This window comes from Leptidea sinapis, chromosome 21 (genome assembly GCF_905404315.1).
Source record: "Leptidea sinapis chromosome 21, ilLepSina1.1, whole genome shotgun sequence".
In the NCBI taxonomy this organism is placed as follows: domain Eukaryota; kingdom Metazoa; phylum Arthropoda; class Insecta; order Lepidoptera; family Pieridae; genus Leptidea; species Leptidea sinapis.
The window spans coordinates 11,830,161-11,852,527 of record NC_066285.1 but is presented as its reverse complement, the minus strand read 5'-3'; the positions used below and the strand labels follow the sequence as shown (position 1 = coordinate 11,852,527).

The following is a 22,367-nucleotide window of genomic DNA, read 5'->3' as shown; positions in this document are numbered from 1 at the left end:
TAATATACTAAGTAGGTTTGACTATGGTCTTCCAACGCATACATTAGGTACTATTGGCAACTAATGTAGGTTTGACAACGAAATAATATTGATTTAAAATTACGATTATATACCTATTTATAATATAGTAAAAACAGAGCTACTTTTATAAGATTACCACTAGGTACGTACAGTTTTAGGAGAAAAAATCAAAGTTAAGTGTAATTGATTTTGCAGAGTGAGACTTCCGTACTTGTACTACTATATATAGTAAGTATATATCTTTATTTGGAACTATATTTTACTGGAATATATCCAGTGGTAGTGCCTAGTTATCTGGGAGCACATCAGTGCCAACATGTGTGTTGGCAATAATAAAAATCTTGCAATGTTTTAAGTAAATAGATTGACTTGGCAAGCGCACTAAGTAATCTAATGTAATCCAATTTTAATATGTAAGTATTACTTTTGAAGTACATTGTCTTAATAAAAAAGAATAAATTGTGTTTTCATGCGATTGCCAATTTAATCTGTTTATTTTATAAATTAAAGATTTTTAATATGGATATTGTCACTATAATATGTTGTTAGTTTAGCTTATTACTTAATAACTTAAGACCAATGGAGCCTTAGAACAGAAGGACTGTAGGGACTGAAAAAATTGATTAAGTTGACATTACATGGATCTCACAACTTTTTACGATAGAAGAGCTGAGTTGCAAGATTTCTTTGTTTTACAAGTTAGTTTTTTTGGTGGAATTATTCATTTACATTTTATACGTTCCTGTTCCAGCACTACATTTTTTATTTGTAGATACTTCCATCAAAATCAAAAGGCATAAATCAGCCTTCAATGATATGTACCAACCAAACGACACCTAGAATGAATTGACTAACATGATAACTGACATATTACGAGACGTTGAGTCGAAGATCACAGTCCGAACAGTCCTTACGCTATCTGCAGCCCAGCCACCGGAGGCTTAGGCATGGCTCCGCTGCCCTGCTACCGGTGGCTGCTGTTGCATTTACAATCACGCTAAATTGTCTGAAGCATAACTCTGCCTACCTACGAGTCTGTTCAATCAATGTGCAAGTGACGGTGGTGGATAGAAATGACCGCTAAAGTTATAATTTATATCGAATAACCAGCACCAGTTGTTTTGCTTAACATATTAGAAAGAGTTTTTGTTCAGTTGTGTTCTGAGAGCGATTGAATTACAACGCCACTCAATGACAAAGTTTTCACTGAAAAACTGTCCATATATCAGCATATCCAAATTTAAAGAGGATTGAGTGTCGTATTTCAGCCCCTTTAAATTAACAAAATAATAAAAAAAAAATTACCAAAATCAATTTCAATTTAACCATATTGCTACGAAATAATACATCATTTGCTAAAACTAAATACATCGCCGACGAAATGTGAAACATTTCTCACCGTATCAATGAGCTTTTCATAAGCGTTTACAATGCGTGTTAATTTGAATGAATGTTTTAATATATCTATTTATGTGAACTACATAATTAGTATATTATACAACGCCACTCGAACATTTTTGACGACCTTTTATTAGGCGATTGTGAGGCTAGTTGTTTATACCTAGTGCGTCAATGCATTTTTTTCTTATAAACATATAATAAGTATTAGATAAATAATATAATATCTAGTTTATAATACATATTTTAAAAAGCTTAGATTTAAGAAAATAAATACATGTGATTAGAAATAAAAAATCAGACAGTATAAGTATATATTCTGATCATTAATTGAGTTTTATTATTATTGAAATTACGTCATTTATATGAAATTAATTTTGTAATATTAATAATCTTTTGTTATGTTGTGGTCCTTTAATAAATATATAATTATCAGTACATGCTTTCCGTTATTGTGTTTAATTCATTTACGTTCCCAATAATCTGTTGAATATTATGTAATACTAGTGGACCTGACAGACGTTGTCCTGTACACACGTTTGAAAAAAAATTGAAATTAAAATTGAAAAAACGGTCCAGCCGTTAGGAGGAGTTCACTAACATACACATAAACAGGAGAATGATATTATATGGACGGAATTGAGAATCTAAACCTATCTCAAATTCACTGGAACACACAAAAACTTGTATTAAAATCGGTCCAGCCGTTTAGGAGGAGTTCAGTTACAACAGACACACAAAAGAACTATTTAAATTAGGATTAATAATTCCGTTAGGGGTAATCTAAATCATAATAATATTATGATAGCACCTAAGACTACTGTCAAAACTATTGCGATCTAAAAGGGGCACGCGGAGACTACTTTTAAATTGGACCTACATACGCAAAACGGAATCAACCCACACAATGACAGTTTTGATAAAAAGCCGTTATTGTCCTTATTTTATGCAGAGTAAAACTATTTGCTATTTTCGATAAATTTTATTTTTAATATTTAAAAAAATATATTTTTCCATGCGTACAATTACAGTATTGATAAAAATCATTAATATTTTTAATAAATTAAAAAAAAAACTCATTGGTTCCTTTTAGCAAAACTATCTGTGTGTGGATTGGATCTTTGTTATTTTATTGCCAAGCCATAAATTTATAGTTAAAAATCTTATAATTCTTTTAACCCTTTTATTAAAATAAAAATAATTCCTAAAATAATATGAAAATATTAATGATTATAAAAATATTTGATTAATTATTAAAATTACTTAATTTAAATCCTTAATTAAACTTCAAAATCAGGTTGACCCGAAAAACCTTCGAGATCGTCTTCTATATTAGGATTTCCAGTAAGCTTCACATAGAAATCGTGTGAGTCTTGCGGAATCAGGTGTAGCATGCTTTTCAAATCATTCATCATGCTTCGCGTCAGGGACAGGCTTTCCTGTTGACCAAAGCGGCTCCATTATATCTTTTGTTATTAGGAATTGTCTTCCGCGAACATTTTTTTTTATGTCTATTAACTTAAAATCGTCATTTAAATTAGTTTTCATGTAAATTTTGAACATTTCATCCTTTTTAATCATTATTTCTTTAGTATTGAGCCATGAAATTTTCTCTCCATCTATCGCTTTCTTTCTATTAATTATGTTCTTTTCTAACTTTAACGAAGGCAAGAAATCTTCCTTTTTCATTCTATGTACATGCATTAGTTTTGTTTTTCAAGTTTTCATAACCTGAATGTAATCATCCGGTGAGACTATATAGTCTCTGTTGACGTTTTAACGCACATTCTATCTTCCCAAAGTCAGTATCATTTGGGAGGAAGCTATGCCCCGATTCAAGAAATCTTATATTGATTTGCTTTAAAGTTGGATTTTCATTCAAAGTGGCTTTAAGCATTAATATTAATTTAATATTGCGGTTCTGGCCACCACAGGAATCGCTCCATAAAATCAAATGTTTGACGTTTTCATCAAGCCTTTCTGTAATATGTGTAATGAGACAAGACCCTACCTCTTGAGCACCTCTGCCAGCTTCTCCTTCTACCCATACATTGCAGTGAGCTTCGTCGTTACTGCCAATATGTATACCTAAATTATATACACAGAGTTGCCTCTTGTAAAAGACGATATCCTTTTATTCTTTTTAGTTTATTGCACAACTCCTGTAATGTGGGTTGATAACCTTGTCATAAATATGTTTTATTCTGTCAAAATTGTCAGATCGTTTTGATCTTTACAGGATAGATAGAAGGTGCATTTTGAAAGCTTTCTGTATACTTATCTCGATTTTGGTATGTGTGTGGATTGGTTCCTGTTTGCAGTAAGTCCAATTAATCTCATAAACGCAAATTAGGTACTATCTGACATCTGTGACTGTCCTTCTATTCTATTCTATTCTTCCTACTATGGCTCCTGTGGAAGGTATACCACAAGTTTGCCAATGTCACGTTAAGGTAGACCACCAAGCTTAGAGTATTTTTTTACTAATTTTAATGGTATTGATCGGTGCTTAAGATTGAAACAAGTTTTATTTTCTTATACCTGAAACAAATATACATGCTGTTAGGGCTATGGACAAACACAAATATAATTACTTAAATTATTTGATATAAGTACTTAGTGCTATTTACAACTTAATCTTATTTATTTTAATATATTTACACAAAATATATACAAAAGGAGTGAAAACTAGGGAGAGGAGACATTTAAAGGAAGTTGGGCGGGGAATTTCAGGAGGTATAAAATTGTATAAAGAAGGTTGTGTTAAAGGGCAATTGAAGAATAAATGATCCACATTTCCCTCATCTAGACCACATTCACACAAGGAATTGTCCCTAATTCTTATTTTAGCCAAAAATACTGGGGTACAAGCATGATTAAAACGTAGACGACAAATAGTTGAAATCACTGACTTGTTGGGAATTTTAAATTTCGAGAACCAAGGTTTCTGAGGAATTACGGGTTGTAGATCTCCATAAAATTTGCCTTTAGAGTTTTTGGAAACTTGCCAAATGCTGGACCAACTCTCATGCAATGTGGGTTTCAGGATGGTGCGCAAGTCATGGGAGAAAATTTTTGAGTATTGGAGGGAACCTGTTGCAATAGCTGTCTTCGCACAGGCATCTGCATTTTCGTTACCAAGAATGCCTGAATGACCTGGCATCCATGCTAAAACGATGTTAATATTGAGGTCATAGCATTCTTTCAAAGATTCCCTTATTTTAAATATAATTGGAAAATGACTTTTAGACCTAAATGGATTTGACAGTATTGATTGAAGGCAACTTTTGGAGTCTGAAAGAATAATAGAGTTGTTCATGCCATGAGTCTTAACAAATAAAATTGCTTCAAGAATGGCAATTGATTCCCCAGTGAAAACAGAAGTGATAGATGGGCAGCTGTAACTGAGTATAATTCTTGTTGAAGGAATCCATGCTGCAGCACCAACAGGGCTCATGTCTGTTTTTGAAGCATCAGTGTAGATTTTATGCCAATTTTGAAAATCAGAGTACATTATCTGAGAAAAAGTTTTATTGGCTTCTATGGAAAACTTATCTATACCTAAGTTTAAAATTACAGATGGTTGGAAAGTGAGTGCACTAAAAGGCATAGTAAATAGAGGCAATTTAGAATATTGGAAGAGGGGGTAAGAGAGGTGAGAGAATAATAAGTAACTGTGGAGAATGCAGGGTCTTTTGTCTTCAGGAATATTATTATTATTGTATAAAGCAAATAGTTGGTCTAATTTTGGAAGCAAGGGATGTCCACAACATTCAGCTAATTTGAGAAAAAATTTATTGGCAAGAAATTGACGGCGAAGTGAAAGGGGGGGTTCCAGGCACTCTACTTGCATGGCATTAATCGGGCTAGATTTCATGGCTCCTAATATTATGCGCAAGCATTTAGCCTGAATTTTGTCCAGTTTGTTCAGACCTGCTTTATTTCCTGGGATCAAAAACATAGTGCCGTAATCCATGTGGCTGCGAATGATTGCATTGTACAATAATTTTTGGGTGAAGGTTTGAGCTCCCCACCAGACACCAGATACAGAGCGCAGGATATTAATGTTTTTCTCACATTTCTGTGAGACATAATCAAAGTGCTTTATGCTTGATAATTTTTGATCTAACCAAATCCCTAGAAATTTAACATTGGTAACAACAGGTAACTCAACATTATAAATTTTAATTTTAATATGAGGAAAAAGTCTTTTATTTGTAAATAAAACTACTTTGCTTTTAGCAGTTGATAGTGACAACCCATGTTGCATTAAATAATCAGCAAGATATTCAAGTGCACAATTTAACTGATTGGATGAATCCTGTATGGACTTGTTGGAAGTATACAGAACAATATCATCTGCATATTGCAGTATTTGGCAGAAGGGGGATACAGAGCTATTGAGGTCATATGTATACAGATTGTAGAGAAGGGGACTAAGGACTGAGCCTTGAGGTAAGCCTTTCCAAACTGACTTAGGAGGGAGGTAAGAGGATGGACCTTTGATAGTGATTGTTCTTTCCATTAACATATTACATATGAAACGAGATAGCTTCACGGGGATACTCAGCTGGTTGAGTTTACTCCTGAGTAGAGGAAGTGATACGTTATCATATGCAGATTCTATGTCAAGGAAAACTCCTAAAAGGTGTTCTTTACTGAGGAGTGCTATTCTTATGTCAGTTGTAAGGATGCCTAAGCTATCTAGGCAACTCTTGCCCTTTCTGAAACCATATTGAGAGTTGGAAAGGAGATTATTGTTTTCAACAAACCACTCAAGTCTGTGTTTTATCATGATTTCAGAAACTTTTGCAAGACTAGAAGAGAGGGCAATTGGTCTATAACTTGTGGCTTCAGATGGATTCTGACCAGGTTTAAGAATTGGTATTATTACCTGATTTTTCCAGGGTGGAGGGATGACCCCAAAATCAAAAAGGTTATTTATAATATCTAGGTAATATTTCTTGGATGTAGTTGATGAGTTTTTGATGATAGAATAGGGGATTCCATCTGCGCCAGGAGCAGAATCAGCTAGACCGTCTAAAGCGAGAAGGAGTTCAGAAAAAGAGAAAGGAGACTCTAAACTATGAGTAGAGGCAAGAGGGCCTGGAGGGGATGGAAAATAGTCCATGTTTGGAGCTGAAGGGGGGGACATTCTATCTGAAAAGTATTCAAGCCACAAAGATGAATCCACACTTAAATCATGCTCTTGAGCACAAAATGAGCCTCTAAATTTTTTCGTGAATTTTTTCCAAACCATTGAGGATGAAGTGCTTGGAGACAAATTTTGGCAAAAGTTAATCCATCCTTGCTTTTTCTTTTTTTTAAATAAATATGTAGCTTTAGCTGCAACTTTTTTATAGTGAATAAAGTTAGAAAGTGACATGTTTCTGTTATAATTTTTTTCCGCTAACTTCCTTTCTTTGGCAGCAGCAGTGCACTCAGCATCCCACCAAGGAGTTGAAATTTTATTAAAAATAGGTTTCTTCAAAGGGAAGTTATTGTCAGCACAAGTAATCATAGCGGTTGTAAATTTCATATAGTTATCTACTACATTAAGATGGTTAGTGACTGGCAACTCTGCAATTTTTTTATCTAGACAAGAAGAGTAATAAGGCCAATTTGCATCTACTAATTTATATTTAAAGGATGAGGAAGGGTTTTCGGGGGGGATTACTTTGTCAGGGATAGATATGGTTATAGGGAAATGGTCACTGCCATAGGAATTTTGTAAAATGTTCCAAGAAAGGAGAGGAGCCAGACATGGAGAACACAAGGTGAGGTCAACTGCACTTTTGGGATTTTGAGAAGGTGAAACCCTGCGGGTAGGAGAGCCATCATTGATAATACACAGATCACACTCGTCAAATATGTCTAACAGAGAGAGGGCAAAATAATCACTGTGGCTTGAGCCCCATGAAGTGTGATGAGCATTAAAGTCTCCCATAATTATAATAGGAGGGGGAATAGATGAAATTAAAAAGAGGATATCAGCAATCATGGTTGACTGAGGTTGAGGTACATAGATTGAGACAAGAGAGATGTTCATAACCTTTGCTGCAACAATATTTATACCTGGATGAGGACTAGGAAGGGTAATCGAGGAGAAGGGAAGGGTGCGTCTTATTAATAAGGCGCAACCCGCACCAACACTTTCTGCTCGGTCATCTCTAAGGCATACATAGCCGGGGACCCTGAAGTGTGAACCAGGGACCAGCCATGTCTCAGAGATGGCGATGGCAGAAGGAAGGTATTTATTTATGAGATGTGTAAGACTGGGTTTTTTAGGACGTAGGCTTCTGGTGTTCCATTGCAGAATGGGCACTGGGGCCATGGTTATTAACTAAGGACAGAATTTGTGAAAGTTGATGGGCAACGTTGGACGGTAAGCTTAGACTGTTTTTAGTTATCAGGGATAGAATGATGGACAGGAGAGCCTCCAAGAGGTTATCATCCTGCGCTGATGATGAAAAATTGGATTGATGGGATAGTGCAGAACCATTCGGGAAGGATGAAGGAACATCGGCAATGATGGCCTGATGAGCAGCACGATCATAGGACTTACTTAAAATGGGTCTGGAGCGTGAAGGGAGTGTTACAGTTTTCCTGTAACTGACAGTAGGAGAAATGGATGGCTGAGTGGTATGAGCTGGTTGAGAGGAAGAGGGGGGTAATTCATTATGGGGTAATGAGGGATTAAGGAGAATTTCAGAGTAAGGCTTTACTGATTTCGGGCAACGGTTTGCTGCCTCCTCATAAGATAAGTTTTCCTGAGACATGATTGCTTTAATGGATTTTTGTCTACCATGTTCAGGACAAGCTTTGTTGGTGGCAAAATGTTGACCTGAGCAATTTATACAAGAAGCATCTTTATCAGTAACCTCACACGTATCACCAGCATGGGATTGGGCACATTTGAAGCACCTTGGCTTAGATCTACATACTGTTTTTATATGGCCAAAGCGGCAACAGTTCTGGCATTGGATAGTAGGGAACAGGTATGTTTCTATGGGGAGGGAATTGTGGAAGAGGAAGATTTTTCCCGGAAGCAATTGGCCTTGAAATGTTAATACAATGGTTTGGGTTGGTACCCAAGTCACTCTACCCTCCTCAATTACTTTCCTATTGAGTCTGCGAGCCTTTAAGATCTTTCCACAACCAGTGGGAAGATCAACCGACTCCACAAACTCATTCATAGACAGGTCCACTGGGACTTGACGAACTATACCCATCTTAGTGATGTTATAGTTGGGAATTGTTGCGGTATATTTATTAGCAGCTAAAAGTGGGTTATCAAGAAAGCTGTTGGCATCTTTGGCTGTTTTAAATACTACTGAAATTTTATTTCTACCTACTTTTTTTATTCCGTCAGGGCAAATATTAGCAATTTTGTGCCTGTGGAGAAGCTGGCCGAATTTAATTGGCTTTATAGTGAGACCTGAGGCAGGGTCTTCTTCCGTGCGGGAGATGTGGATCAAAAAAGGTCCTTTATCAAATGTTGTATACTGTTTGATACCAATTATTAACGATGGATCACTATATACATTTTGGATAGAGGCAGAAGCCATGTCCGTATCGATACTTGTTTTTTTAGGCGCTGCGTTTCCTGAAGAACTATCTTCTAGCCGTCGTTTCGAGCCGGTTAGAGCAGGAATATCCGGTGGATCCGGAGGTTCCGGAGGAGAGATCTCCATAGTGTAGGAGTTAGTTGCTGTTAGTTAGGTTAGATGTATTATGAACTAATATCTATATTAAAATGTTAAGACCACTCACCAAAATAAATGTATAATAACAGAAAAGAAAACTGCTGCAATCAATTTTACAATAGGCTGCAGTAGGTAAAGCCTTTTTAAAAAAAGTGGTAACTAAAACTCGACTCACGCGTGATAGCTACCCGTTGTTGTCCAAAAAAAACCCCGACTGTCCTTCTGAGTTCTGACTTGAACAATGAAGTATGAACATCTAAGTCATCTGTCACACTCACAGAATTGACATTTGAGAATACTATTACGAATTTGACTAAATTTATGTTATAAAGTTGACTAAATTTGAGGTTCTGTCTTATTTACTTGTTATTTATATTTATTCGGATTTCTGTCTGCTGTTAGCGACTTTGGCGAGACTAAAATTGTCAAATAATTTATCGTATTAACATGACATTCATACCAAGTTGGGAAGAATTCGAAAAATCTGCTGAGATGTTATATTTACAAGATCCTGTAAACACACGATATGTCCTTAAATATTCACATTCAAAGGGATTATTCTGTGTAAAAATTACGGATAACAAGAAGGTACCCAATTTTTTTTCTTTACCTTTATAAACTAGATTGTCATGAAAATCATTTTTGCCAGCATCATCATAATTGTAAAAATGGTGTCCTGAGGTGCGCTAGGCCGAACTTTCGGCATTTCTTTGTTAAAGTAGTAATATGCTTATAGTCAAGATTATTAATATTCTATATACCTACCTGATTTTTCTCACAAACATATTTCTTGTAGTCCAGTATATATTGAAAAATGATTCAAATATCCTTTTATTATTGTATTTTGGGTTGACTCATTGCCAATGCTATCTATAACATTAAAATAAAATAAAAAATTATATCTTCTCCACCTAGTGTTTTGCTTTTTTCATCTATTATATTATAATGATACACAATAATGATCACAAAACTTAATAATTTTTAAGCTCATCAGAATACCAATATTACTTTAACCTTTTCACATCGGACGGAAATTACAAACACACAGAGTGCGGCAGTGCTGCAAGGCACTCTTTTTACCTCACCCAGTTTTCGCCATTATTATGTTATTACAAGATGGTTTATTAACCTATGCAATTATGAACGAGTGAAGTCCGATACACATTTCGATCTATTACGATTCAAAGCCACCAATATTTGACGTCATAACTTATGGACATAGCATTTTTGTGTTCACTTTTTCCCGGTTGGTGCAGCGAGCGGTCGTTATCAAGACTGTGCACGAAAATTGTTCTATGTGGAGATTTCGGTTTTATTTTATAAAGAACATATAATGTTTATTACAAAAACATTAAACTTAGTAAATAAAACAAGTAATCATTGAAAATAATAATTTATTCTAAAATATACCTATTTCTACACTTATTGCAGAATGAAAAGTCTGTGTGAAATAAAATAAAAACACAATATGAATAATTTATACATGGTCTTATAGCTTTTTTCAATAGCTTTCAGTGACAGTCACTCAAATCACCCTAGTTATAAGCATTTTATTACTACACGTAAAATAATACGCACGGGGAGAACACTGTGGGAGCACCGAACACATGCCAAACTTTGGCGAACATTTTGTGGAGGAGAGCACCGATGTGGAAAGGTTAAATTGAGTGTGTAAGTGATAATGGTATCTAGTTGATTATTTAAAGAATATATTTAGGTTCCAATTTTAAATATGTCAGTATAAGTAGGTAATTAAAACACATTATGATGTTGCCCAAGGTTCAAATCTGCTTAATGTCCTTTAAAATTATTTTTGATCATTCTTTTACCATCTTTGTTGTAAAATCCAGGTAAATTGGCTTACTGATATATTCATAATTTGGAAATTTTTTACTGTATCTTATTATTTCTATACTATTTTATTTGATTTAATTCATGGATTTGCAGTTTTCTATGTCCTAACTTTTTTTGTATTATATAAAAGATCACAGTTCTACAATATCAAATTGTATTTATAATGTTTTTGATGGTAACAGGATCTATATAAATTTAAATGCTTCCAGATTCCATGAATAGGGAAATTAAAACTCTGTAATCTATAAGAGATAATAAATACACCATACATAATTAAATAATTCCACCATATATTGTCAAATCAAAATATATATGTTATTCCTTATCTATTGGATATGAAAGTGTGTTAATTGCTTGACACACATTTAGCTTGAACATCCTGTATTATAAGTTTTTTTGGATAGCAGTGTATATGATAGATCAAATATGTTCTATGAGTTTTATATATTTAGTATTTAAAATTCCATGCTGTGACTATTTATTTATTATTTTTTATTTACTATTTATTTCTTTTTTGGCTTAGTTTCTGTAAGATATCTTTTTTTTCTGTTAGCATTATATTATATATTATCATTAATTGTGTAATTTATACCAAGTATTATTATTATTTAATAAATTTAGTTTTTATTTTCTATTGCCACCAAATAGAAAATACAAGTGGAAGTGTCACACAGCTTTTGCAAGTGTGTCATAATTATGCTAAAGTCCATTGCAATGGTGTAGTTGCAAGTAGCTACTTTCTATGTCATCACACTCATATAAAACATGCAAGCATTACTGGTGTCTTAAAATACTAAGAGTTTACCATAGTGGGCAGGTCGTACCAACTGTACCAGCTCGTGGATCAGTTCAGTTAGGCATGTGGTATTCTGTGGTGTTTTTTTTGGTATAAAGGAAAATATGTATGTTGCCATAATTTTTTCACATTATTTTTAATTAAGATTCCCACAAGACAGGAGTTGTGACGATTTATGATGTGATAATTTGTGGGGTGTCATGCGAAGGTGGAATTATGTAGCAGGAATAAGGTAAAACAGCTCTTCCGAATACTTCCCCTGATATATAGATGATGAAGAGCACTGGGTCCCCCACAATTTTAGCAGCTCTGCATTGCGCACAGCTGATACACTCCAGTGTGCCAGACCAGAGATGATAGCAATACTCCATGTGGCCGGTCCTGCACTTTGTAGAGCCCTAGAATGTGGGCTGGCGTGAAGTATTGCCGTTCTACTCTATTTATGACGTCCAGCATCTTCTGAGCCATTTTGCTTTGCCTTCCAGATGACCGCAGAATTGCCAAACGCTCGAAATTTTGAGACCAAGTATTACGAAATGTATTTCTTTTGTGGTAAAGAGAGAGAGAGAGTGTGAGAACTTCAGTCTTTTTGGAGTTAAATTGGACAAGGTTTATTTTAACCCATTCCGCGACCGTCTCAAGAGAGGACACGATAGAAGACACAAGTTTCTTCCTGCACTGGTCGTAGATTGCCAGAGAGAGATCTGCATGGCCAGTGCATATGACATCTCCAGTACTTTCGTCTGCATAGCAATGTATATTCGAGGCGTCCAACATAATCATTGATATGCAGAAGAAACAGTGCAGGTATCTCTTACACAGCCTACAGCCTTTGGGAACTCCGGTGTTCACGCGCTTCAGGCAATAACCGTATACAACCTGTATGCTGCGCTCACTGAAGAAGGAAGCTGGTTGTCCACTTGCATAAACCCACGGGCCCATACCAAAGGATGGAAGTTTTATGAGTAGCGCCTTGTGCCATAAAAGGCATTTATTTTCTCAAAATTGATTCCTTAACAATCCTTTTTGATTTCTTTTACACATACTCATACGCGATCACCTTTGATCGTGTATGTATTTTTCTGCTATCTATATCCAGGCTAACTGCAAGGCCTTTTGCTTCCGATAGCCGCCGCCCATGTTAGTTATACCAAAAATCGCCCGCCGACTGACCATGGCGAATGTCGTTCTGTTGGTTGTTGACCAACTTTTGACCCTCTTTGTATACCAAGAGCTGGCGGTAAATTCTCCCTTTCATGATTTTAGAGAGCAGGGAGACCTGTCGAACGAATCCGAACTGTTTTTTTGGGCCGGATGGGTAAGGTGACTTTCAATAGAATCGGGACTACGTGTTTTGAATGGGAGTTCTGGAATAAACGCGTTAGCGCGGACGCCAATTAAAGGGCACACCTTCTGAGCACGATGGGTGAAATGCCATCCAAATTGCAAAAAGAGACTCTTTTTTTTACTCATCTCGCCAAAAACTAAATATACATACTTACCTACGAATTTTCGCTGATCATAAGTATATTATATTATATTATGCTCGTTATAATGTGTGTCATATATATATTTCAAACATAAAGTTATATAAGTACCCAATATTCAGTATCGTTACAATAAGATTCGCTTCATTTTATATTAATTGTTCGACTTGTGCAAAAAGAAAACGAAAACAAATTTATAGGCTGTCCAGAGCAAGAAGAGTTGTCGAGAACGCCATTGGCATTTTAAGTTCTGTGTTCAGAATATTGTGGAAATCCTTACTACTAAAACCAGATAAAGATTCCATTGTTCGTCGAACAAGCGAGGCATAACACAACCGTCTTGAGAATACAGATTACAGAGGCGCTTTTGAGTATGGACAAAAAACGACAACTTTCGGTGATCGCTCGTCCGGCTTGACCCACCGAAGATTTGCCTCGCGAGTCGCGAAGCTGCGCTCAGTCAGTGCGCAGTTAATCACGTTGCACTTTCTGCATTGGTATTTACTGTATTGTGACTTTATTGTGTGACATTTTGCGCTAATAATCAATGATAGATAATATGACAGGACTGCTTCCATGTTTTATATGCGTTCACTGCATGACACTTGTTATCATGAAAAATATTACAATCTACTTTTATAAGAAAAATAGATAACAACAATATCATTGTATGTAAATATAAAATCTATTTCAAAAGTATTGAGCACGCTAAAAGGTATTGAGTATTTGTGGTGCCATATTTTCTCGCATATCTGACTTCAAACACGCACACCAGACACGTAAATAAAATGTATTGGACCCAACAATGTAGCACCAGAAATGTGACTATATTAGTAATGGATATCTAACTTAATTTTACTATTTCAGTGTCTTCAATACAAAACAGAAGTTCAACAAGATGTTAGAAAAATAGACAAATTTATATCAAATCTACTGAGACACATGGCTTCTAATGAATCATAAATTTTCTAAATTTTCGTGTTTTATTTTAATTTATTAAAACCCATACTTACCTACATGATACGTAGGTCACACTAAAAGTTTCGCGTAACTTAAAAAAAAAACATGTTATAACCAAAATAATATGTTTATTGCTTTTCAAAATACTCTCTTTTACATTTTATACATTTTTTCATGCGATCGAACCATTTTTTAAAACAGGAGGACCACAGATCTGAAGGCATTTTTTCTACGTGCTGATTGAACGCTATCACTACCTCTTCGGAATTGGTAAAAGTGAAACCTCTCATCAAATCTTTGATTTTGGGGAAAATACAGAAAGCACAGGGTGCTAGGTCGGGGCTATGCGCAGGATGGGTGACAAGTTGTAAGTACTTTTTCGGAAGCTAAAAATGACTTAGTTTTGTTGGCCGTGTGTGAAGAAGCGTTGTCATGATGTAGGAGAACGCGGCTTTTTGGTCGTCTTTCGCGAACATTTTTTAATGACCTGGATAAACAAATGGTAAAATATCACGGCATTGGCATGGCATTCACACTATTTTGATCTTCAAGTGGAATTGTGCATATCAGAGCAGACCCGTAGCTGAGAAAATAAATTCGATAATTTTTTTACCAACGTATCTTGCCTGCCTCACTTTTGTTAGCCTGTTCTCATTATCAAACACCCATTCACAAGATTGCTGTTTTTTTCGGGTTGAAAACAATAAATCCACGTTTCGTCTCCCGTGACAATGTCATAAACAGCATTAGAATGTCCGTGTTCGTACTTCGTTAGCATCTCAGAAATTTCAATTCTTCGTGTAAAATTTTCAGAATTTGCCTCATACCAATCCCCAATAGTCCTCGGATTGTCTCATTGTTAATCCGCGGGATTTTTTTCAGTTAGCCGCTTAACAGTAGCCACATTATTTTCTATGACGGCAGTTGAAGGCCGCCCTTCACGAAACTCGTCATGTAAAGAAACCCGACCTCTTTCAAATTCAGCAAACCATCGCCTCAAGGTGCTCAAGCAAGATCCTTCTCTCCCAAAAGCATTTTGAAGACGAGCGGCACAATCTTGCGGAGAGAGAGAACTTTTAAAATCATAAAAAATGATCGCTCTAAAATATTTTTGACTTAATTCCATTTTCGTTGCGTGCTTAGAACTTTGATGTGTGCTAAAAAACAATTGACAAATGATTTCCCGCCAATTGTTTTTTTTATTACTAAGAAGGTTGCAACGTTTCAAATAATATAACATTCGAAATTCAAATAGTTCAGGTTAGATAGAAGTGCAAACTTTTAGTGTGGCCCTTGTAGTTATTTTATATGCGAATTTGCTACCCACAATACATTCCGACAAGCATCATGCCGGCACCCAGGATGTAGTAGTTACAGTCATCACAGAGGCCTACGTAAATCGTCTTATTTATTGTGAAAAAGTTAGCCCCAATCTGGTAGATATTAAGATGTTTACTCTGTATAACACTCGGTTTATGACTAATAATTAGTATAATCGTTGACAAGACAATATTTTCAAACAAGAATAGTAACACACCGGGTTATATATATTTTATGTGAAAGGAATTATTGATGGTTAGTGACTGTCACCATTGCTTCCTAAGTCATTCCCCGGCTGAAGAATTCGCTGGCTGAAATTCTCAAGAGCATCTTTCGACAACGCCCAGAATTTCCTTGTTACAGACTGGTAGGAACAAATACAATGTATACACTTTTATAATAAAGTCTCGGCCACTATTCAGGCATTATATCTTTAAATACATTTAAATGTTTTGTTAAAAAATTGCTCTGTCGTACTTAAATCCTACTACTCCACAGCTGATTATCCAAGTGATCCGACAGCCTGGGACTAGGATATGATTATTTTACAGCAATAGCAATGACAATACAATATTGTATATTTTATTAAAAAGAGCGCAAAAAAAAAAATCTGAGTGAGATTCTTGCGTTGCTTTTTTTCTCTCAGAGCGCTGCTTTCTTCTCAAAGGTCCTAGCGGCTTGAACGACTTCTTTGTTTCCACCTTTTACTTTCAACCAAGCTCTATTCCTGAATCCAGTGCTATCACTTTTTTTAAAACATGTTCCAGTACTTGATTGAACAGCGTCGGTGACAAGACACCAACACCATTATCAGCTTCAGTCACATCACTGACTGACGACTTGTCATGTCAGTTCGCCAGTGGCCACCACGAATCATATCGACAAGTTTAACCGGGATGTTAAACCCTTAAAATCGTATACAGGGGCCCGCTGTCCATGCTATCGTATGCATTTAGCAAATCAACACAAAGAGCGTGGATGCTCCACGCGTACCTTCCTATTCCCATTTCTACTCCAATAGTTGCGGAGGAATATCTGGTCGACTGTTCTCCGGTTTCTTCGGAACCCACACTGATAGTCATGATTCGATCAGCTTATGGTTCCAGTCGCTTCAATACTAAATAGGACAGAACTTTGTATGCGCACGGCAATATGCGAAAAGGTAATTCATCAAATCCCAATCTACTAACTTGTAGTGCCAAACGCGGCGAGTTGCTGATGTTCATAAAAAATAATTTGTGCTATAATTTATGAACAATGCTGGATTCAAATTCGCGTGTCTGGAGATTACGATCCAACACTTTTTACCGATAAACTAATCGTCCTATAACATTATCCATTAATATTGGTATCCCACCCCAGAAGTAAGGGACATCGCTTTAAAATAACCAAACTGTCTATAAAAAATATTTAATAAAAAGATATAAGTGCACTTTGTGCTATATAAAATAAGAAAGTAAAAACAAAGTATAACCTAAACTTTAAAATAGGATTTGTATAAAATTCGAATATATCACAAAATGTATAACTGGTAAGTCTAGGAACCTAAGAACTTTGATAGACGCATTCCCCAGCAATCCAAGTGGACTTAACGTCCAGAGATTTTGCGTGAAGCAATACGAAATCGGCATCATAACCAAAATTGAGCTTCCCTTTCTTGTAATCAATTCCCAATGCCTTTGCTGGATGTAACGACGCTGCTTCCAATGCATATTCAAGAGAACAATCTGCAAAAACAGTATTTCATATTATTTCATGTTTTACTAAAACTTCGTTGGTGCAAATGCTACTTAGTATTCTAGTGTAGTTTAGCCTAGCGAAACTCTCTAAGAAAAAAGCGATTCACTCCATTGTATGAAAAGTGCAGTCATTGATAGATTGACAGATGACTATCAGATAGCCGATACTGCCACGTTTTTATGCAACTGTTCGCTTTCAAACTTAGCCGGATGATACTTCGTCGCTAATCGCCATACTGTAATTACTACTATTTCAAACTTATGTCAAATGACTGCAAGTTTCATATTAAACTAATTCAATTTTCACGGAGGCAGTCCCGCCTCGTATTACGTAGTATTTACATCTTGTTTGGTGTCGTTGCCTCTCGCCCGGAAAGCACCGGTTGTATTCACGCCACGTATCAATGTGTTTTTAATTTTAATTTTCATAAGTACGTTTAGTTGATGCTCATAATGTGAGGGAACCTACAGCCCAGTAATATAAAGGTTCTGTGTGAAGGTGACGAACTCGCATCGGACTTAAAAGGTCTTGAAGCCAGGGTGTTTTATGCAAAATAGGCGCACAGTAGACGTCGAGTTGCGGAAAATAGCGTCCATATGGCTATCACTTCAAGCATATTAAGTTGAAATATTGGCGGACATTTTTCTATACAAAAGTTCTCACCACAAACTGCTCTGTTGGATCCATTCTAAAATTTGTGAAAATGTTTTTGAGAACTGGTAATTTCGAAAAGTTCCTACAATATACTTACATAACAAAATATCAATATAATATTAGTGTAGATATCTCTGGTACTGATACTGGTTCTGGCGCATACCAGTATAGTCAAAATAACACCTTAATCACACAATGAAACTCATATTACCCATAATCTCTAATAACATACCAGTAGCTTCCTTGAATATTTTGACACATTCATCAAGTGCAGAGGTACTGCCGCATAAGGTCTTAGTACCCGTAATGAAGGCGCGCCCGTTTTCAACAGTGACGTGTTGAGGCCCGATGCGGTAACTTCCATCTTGAAGTCCCATTGCTGCAAATGCGTCGCTGACTAGTATTAATCCTGATAACATGTAATTTATACATTTATTACTTGTCTAGTAGTATCGAAAAATAGGGTCCCTAAGTTTTTTTCCATTTCGGGTATCTGGAAATAAGCTTCGAAGGGGGTCATCAATAGAGTAAGTGTTTCAAGTTGGCCCAAATTCTAGCACTCTATAAGGAGTAAGTCCAGCCATATAATTGGTCAGTTAGTCTGCATATAGCAAAGGCTTTCAATTGCATATGGCACAAGGCTCTCCTCTCAAAACTTCCATTATTTGGGCTTCTAGAGAGTATGCAAGTGGACCTCCAACTTTCTCACTGGGTGCAGCATAAAGGTCGTAGTCAAAGTGAATGTTGGAGTTTCCCATAGCTGTGTGCTATCTCAATCACTGTTTAAAAGATGTTTTTTACCATCTATGTATGAACTCAAATAGGACAAAATAATATACCTTCTCTGTTTGTTCTACATGCTATTCTAAGTGCAGCAGGATGTGTGTGAATACCATCTGAAATTATTCCATAGTAAATTTGTTTCTCGGTAGTTGAAGTTAACAATCCAACTAGGCCAGGATCCCGATGATGAAACTAAAATATTTTTTTTAAAAATAATATATCTTGTCTTCATTTTTTAAGTTAAATAACTATAACAATAATATTGATTAAAACAATTGGTTTTAAAAATGACCAATTTCCTATTACAGATTTGAAAAATTCAAATTTAAATCATTTTATTCAAAATAGGATATGAAATCACTTATTGAAAGTCAAAAACTACCACCCATTCCATAAAGTATGCCTCAGACCAGAGAAGAACGGGCGCAAGAAGCTCAGTAGGCTTTTTCATAAAAATATAATTACAGTGTCATATCATACAATAAATATATTATAAAATAGTCTGAGGGTAGAGGGAGGGAGGTCTCTCCATTCCCAATCTGTGGTATCATTAAGAAAGCCGCACAAACTGTTTTTAACAATTCTTTTGAATTTTGTAATAGGTACATTTGTTTTGAACATTTTCTGGGATCTTGTTGGAAAGCATATACATCACCCCACAAAAGACTTACTAATCAAGTTAGTAAGTCTTTTCATGCCTACTGGCATAATAAGTTTATGTACTTTTCCTGGTGTTAACAATATGGATATGACAGTTTCAAGCAAATTCACTTATTATGAAGAATATATTGAGATGCAACAGTTAAAATGTATATTTCTTTAAATTTTGTTCTTAATGATTCTTTAGCACCTAGGTTATAAATAATGTGAAAAGTCGTTTTCGGCAGCACAAATATTGTATTTATGTTGGCAGCATTGCCCCATTGCAATATACTTACTGGCAACATAGCATTGAATAAATGAGTTATTAGGTTTGCACCATTTTTAACTCCTTCTTCACTCTGAGCAAGGCTTGCTGAGGTATGACCAAGTGCTACTTTTATCCCCATATTTGATAGACTTTTTATAGCACTTAAGGCTCCCGGTAATTCGGGGGCAAGAGTCACAATAATGGTATTGTCTAGAGATCCATACATTTCTTCAATTGTATCAAGGCCCTGCAACATTTAAAAACACTTATGAGATCAATGTGAAATTATTTTTGAAATAGTGCTAAAATGTAAGTGGTAATTCTACACATTCATGTTTATTCCCCTTCCTTTTAGGTAAATGACATTACACAAGATGTCCAGGATTAAACAGTTGAAATAAGATTTTAAATTAGGTATAAACTTCCTCAATCAAAAAGGACAAGAAGAAAAAACACTGACTAGATATTTATATAAGACTAGATATATATTTTTATGATTGTCAACCATGTTGATGCAAGGCATATTATTTATATATTAGCTTCTCTTTGATAAGAGGTCATTAAACTGCCTACTTATATTGAATTGGGTCAATGATAAGTAGCTGATATGAAACAAAAGCTATTTGCTTTATAATAAACTTGTTCCATGTGAAAATGAAAATCAGATTATGTCTGCATAGTCAATGGCAGATATGAACTGTGTCAAAATATATAATAAATTCTGATAACCATTACCAGGCTCTGAACACCAACACTCAGGACTCATAACATTTAAAAATATAATATCTTAGCCTATTTCTCAAAATAAAGTAATAATGAAATAATATGTATAGATTTACTATACTCATAATTAATATTTGGCTTGTTTATTTGTTGTCAAAACGCAAATATACTAAATTGGTGTTGTTGATTATGATGATCACTTTACAAAAATATTAATATTAACCTATTACAGAATTAACATTACATTTACTATAACACAGTTTTATTATTTTATTTATAAAAGGACATTTATTATATCTTAAACATGGTAACTTATAACAAAGTTTAACATTTGTTGATGATTAGAAAAGGGTATATTCTTCTTTAAATAATATTTGAAATTGAATATAGCTCACCTTATCTGGATTTCTTATAAGCTCCTCTGTGTGTGCACCTTTCTTTGCCAGACTTATAAAGGGCCCTTCTAGGTGTACACCAAGGATTGTTGCACCTTCTTTGTTTCCCTGAGTTTTTATTATTTGAGGTAAGATTTTTTTGTACTTTTCTTTGTCTGATGTTACCATGGTAGGGCAAAATGAAGTAACTCCATGAGCTAGCAATGCTTTTGCAACTTTTTGAATACCACCCTTTACATTTTCTTGGTCATACGAGAAATCAACACCCCAACCACCTGATAAATAAATATCATATTATCACAGAATATTGACAATTAATAAAAGTTAAGTTAAGAATGTTTGGGTACACACCATTTATTTGTATATCTATGAAACCAGGGGCTATAATCACGTCATCACATCTGACAGTCACATCAGCACCAACTTGTTCTTCATAAAATATTTCCTCTGGATCTATTATAACCCCATCTCTTATCCATAAATCTTCTTTTATAATTTGACTATTACGAAGAATGTAACAGTTATGGAATCTTGTCAACCCTGATTTAGATTTCATTTCAATAATTGTAACAAGTCAACAAGATACACGTATAAACAACCACTGTTGGCAGCAACTAACAAGCTTCTGAAATATGTATAAAATATAAATAGTGATAACTGATAAGTGGTGAATGGATCTTGTTATAAATATTGTTGTGAATGTATTATGAAAGCTCTATCTGACAGTCAGCTGTTAACACTTATCATTTTTTTCAATGTCAACTGTCAAGTGTCTGCACCCACACTACGTAGATATGATTTGTTTGAGTTACACCTTTAATTAATGATAAGTCCGAGAGAAGTAAAAGTCTTTGATAGTTGTAAAATGATATATTGATAGTTGATAAATGATATATTGATAAAAAGATAAAATAAACTGATAGATTCTTAAATGATATGTTTATGAGTTACGCGCGGCGTGATTGATTGCCGATGACGAACTGATTGTCTTAATGACCTAAGTTAATGCATGTGGCGTAAAAGTGCTGAAATAACAAATGTACGTGCGTTGGCCCGTACATGATTAGTACCGGGTGGAATTTTATTAGATTATCTCACAGACACGCTGAACTTTTCAGTAATACCCCGTCCCTCAGTAGCACCCTACGAACCAACACGATATCCGGATATCGTCGCGCATCGACCCGACATACTCGGTGTTGCGTTACTTAAAAACGTAACGCTCAATGTAAATTCAATCGAAGTTTTTCACGAATTAGAATCAGACCACCGGCCCGTCGTCCTAAATCTAGGCCCACGAAAACAAGGTATCCGTCGGTCGAGAATAACCGCTACCTCCGCAGTCCGCTACCTACAGCGGGGGGGTACGGGAACGTATCGCGGAACTCCGAGGCGAACGTTGGGACCGCTTGCTCGGCAACCTTAAGCCATCACATGTGGCCTTCTGGAAGCTGCCTCGCGCGTTCAAACAGGAGCCGCCCACTGTCATGCCTCCTTTGGATAGACCGGGACTGCAGCCGGCGCTCGATGACGATGAGAAGGCGGAATGCCTCGCCGACAGTCTCGAGAGTCAGTGCTCTCCAAATGCATCAGCCGACCCGACACACGTTGACGAAGTTG

The 22,367-nt window shown here is 35.6% G+C and overlaps 2 protein-coding genes across 4 annotated transcripts; one reads left to right on the top strand and one right to left on the bottom strand.

The window, feature by feature from the left end:
• Nucleotides 1–9,407: 9,407 nt before the first annotated feature.
• LOC126970679 (signal recognition particle 9 kDa protein) lies at nucleotides 9,408–14,235 on the top strand. Of its 2 annotated transcripts, none has more exons than XM_050816771.1 (2): nucleotides 9,408–9,713; nucleotides 12,261–14,111. In XM_050816771.1, the coding sequence occupies exons 1-2, from the start codon at nucleotides 9,573–9,575 to the stop codon at nucleotides 12,348–12,350; spliced, it is 231 nt and encodes a 76-aa protein (XP_050672728.1). In that variant the 5' UTR covers nucleotides 9,408–9,572; the 3' UTR covers nucleotides 12,351–14,111. The 2 variants fall into 2 exon arrangements, with proteins under 2 accessions (XP_050672728.1, XP_050672727.1); XM_050816770.1 differs by lacking the exon at nucleotides 12,261–14,111 and adding an exon at nucleotides 14,130–14,235 and having other exon boundaries at nucleotides 9,421–9,713.
• Nucleotides 14,236–16,936: 2,701 nt separating this feature from the next.
• LOC126970652 (N-acetylglucosamine-6-phosphate deacetylase) lies at nucleotides 16,937–21,563 on the bottom strand. 2 transcript variants are annotated; one of them, XM_050816734.1, is made up of 6 exons: nucleotides 21,099–21,563; nucleotides 20,748–21,022; nucleotides 19,658–19,876; nucleotides 18,776–18,911; nucleotides 18,169–18,345; nucleotides 16,937–17,269 (listed from the first exon to the last, which is right to left on the bottom strand). In XM_050816734.1, exons 1-6 carry the CDS (start codon nucleotides 21,301–21,303, stop codon nucleotides 17,088–17,090), a joined length of 1,194 nt encoding a protein of 397 aa, XP_050672691.1. In that variant the 5' UTR covers nucleotides 21,304–21,563; the 3' UTR covers nucleotides 16,937–17,087. The 2 variants fall into 2 exon arrangements, with proteins under 2 accessions (XP_050672691.1, XP_050672692.1); XM_050816735.1 differs by having other exon boundaries at nucleotides 18,169–18,315; nucleotides 21,099–21,543.
• Nucleotides 21,564–22,367: the final 804 nt, after the last annotated feature.

Excerpts from the sequence above, each read along its gene's own strand:
- LOC126970652 (XM_050816734.1), bottom strand. The coding sequence starts at position 21,303 with ATGAAATCTAAATCAGGGTTGACAAGATTCCATAACTGTTACATTCTT. Across the intron at positions 19,877-20,747 it reads TTATAAGAAATCCAGATAAG|GGCCTTGATACAATTGAAGA; the intron begins GTGAGCTATATT and ends TAAATGTTGCAG. Across the intron at positions 18,346-18,775 it reads ATGTAGAACAAACAGAGAAG|GATTAATACTAGTCAGCGAC; the intron begins GTATATTATTTT and ends ACATGTTATCAG.
- LOC126970679 (XM_050816770.1), top strand. The coding sequence starts at position 9,573 with ATGACATTCATACCAAGTTGGGAAGAATTCGAAAAATCTGCTGAGATG. Across the intron at positions 9,714-14,129 it reads AAATTACGGATAACAAGAAG|TGTCTTCAATACAAAACAGA; the intron begins GTACCCAATTTT and ends TTACTATTTCAG.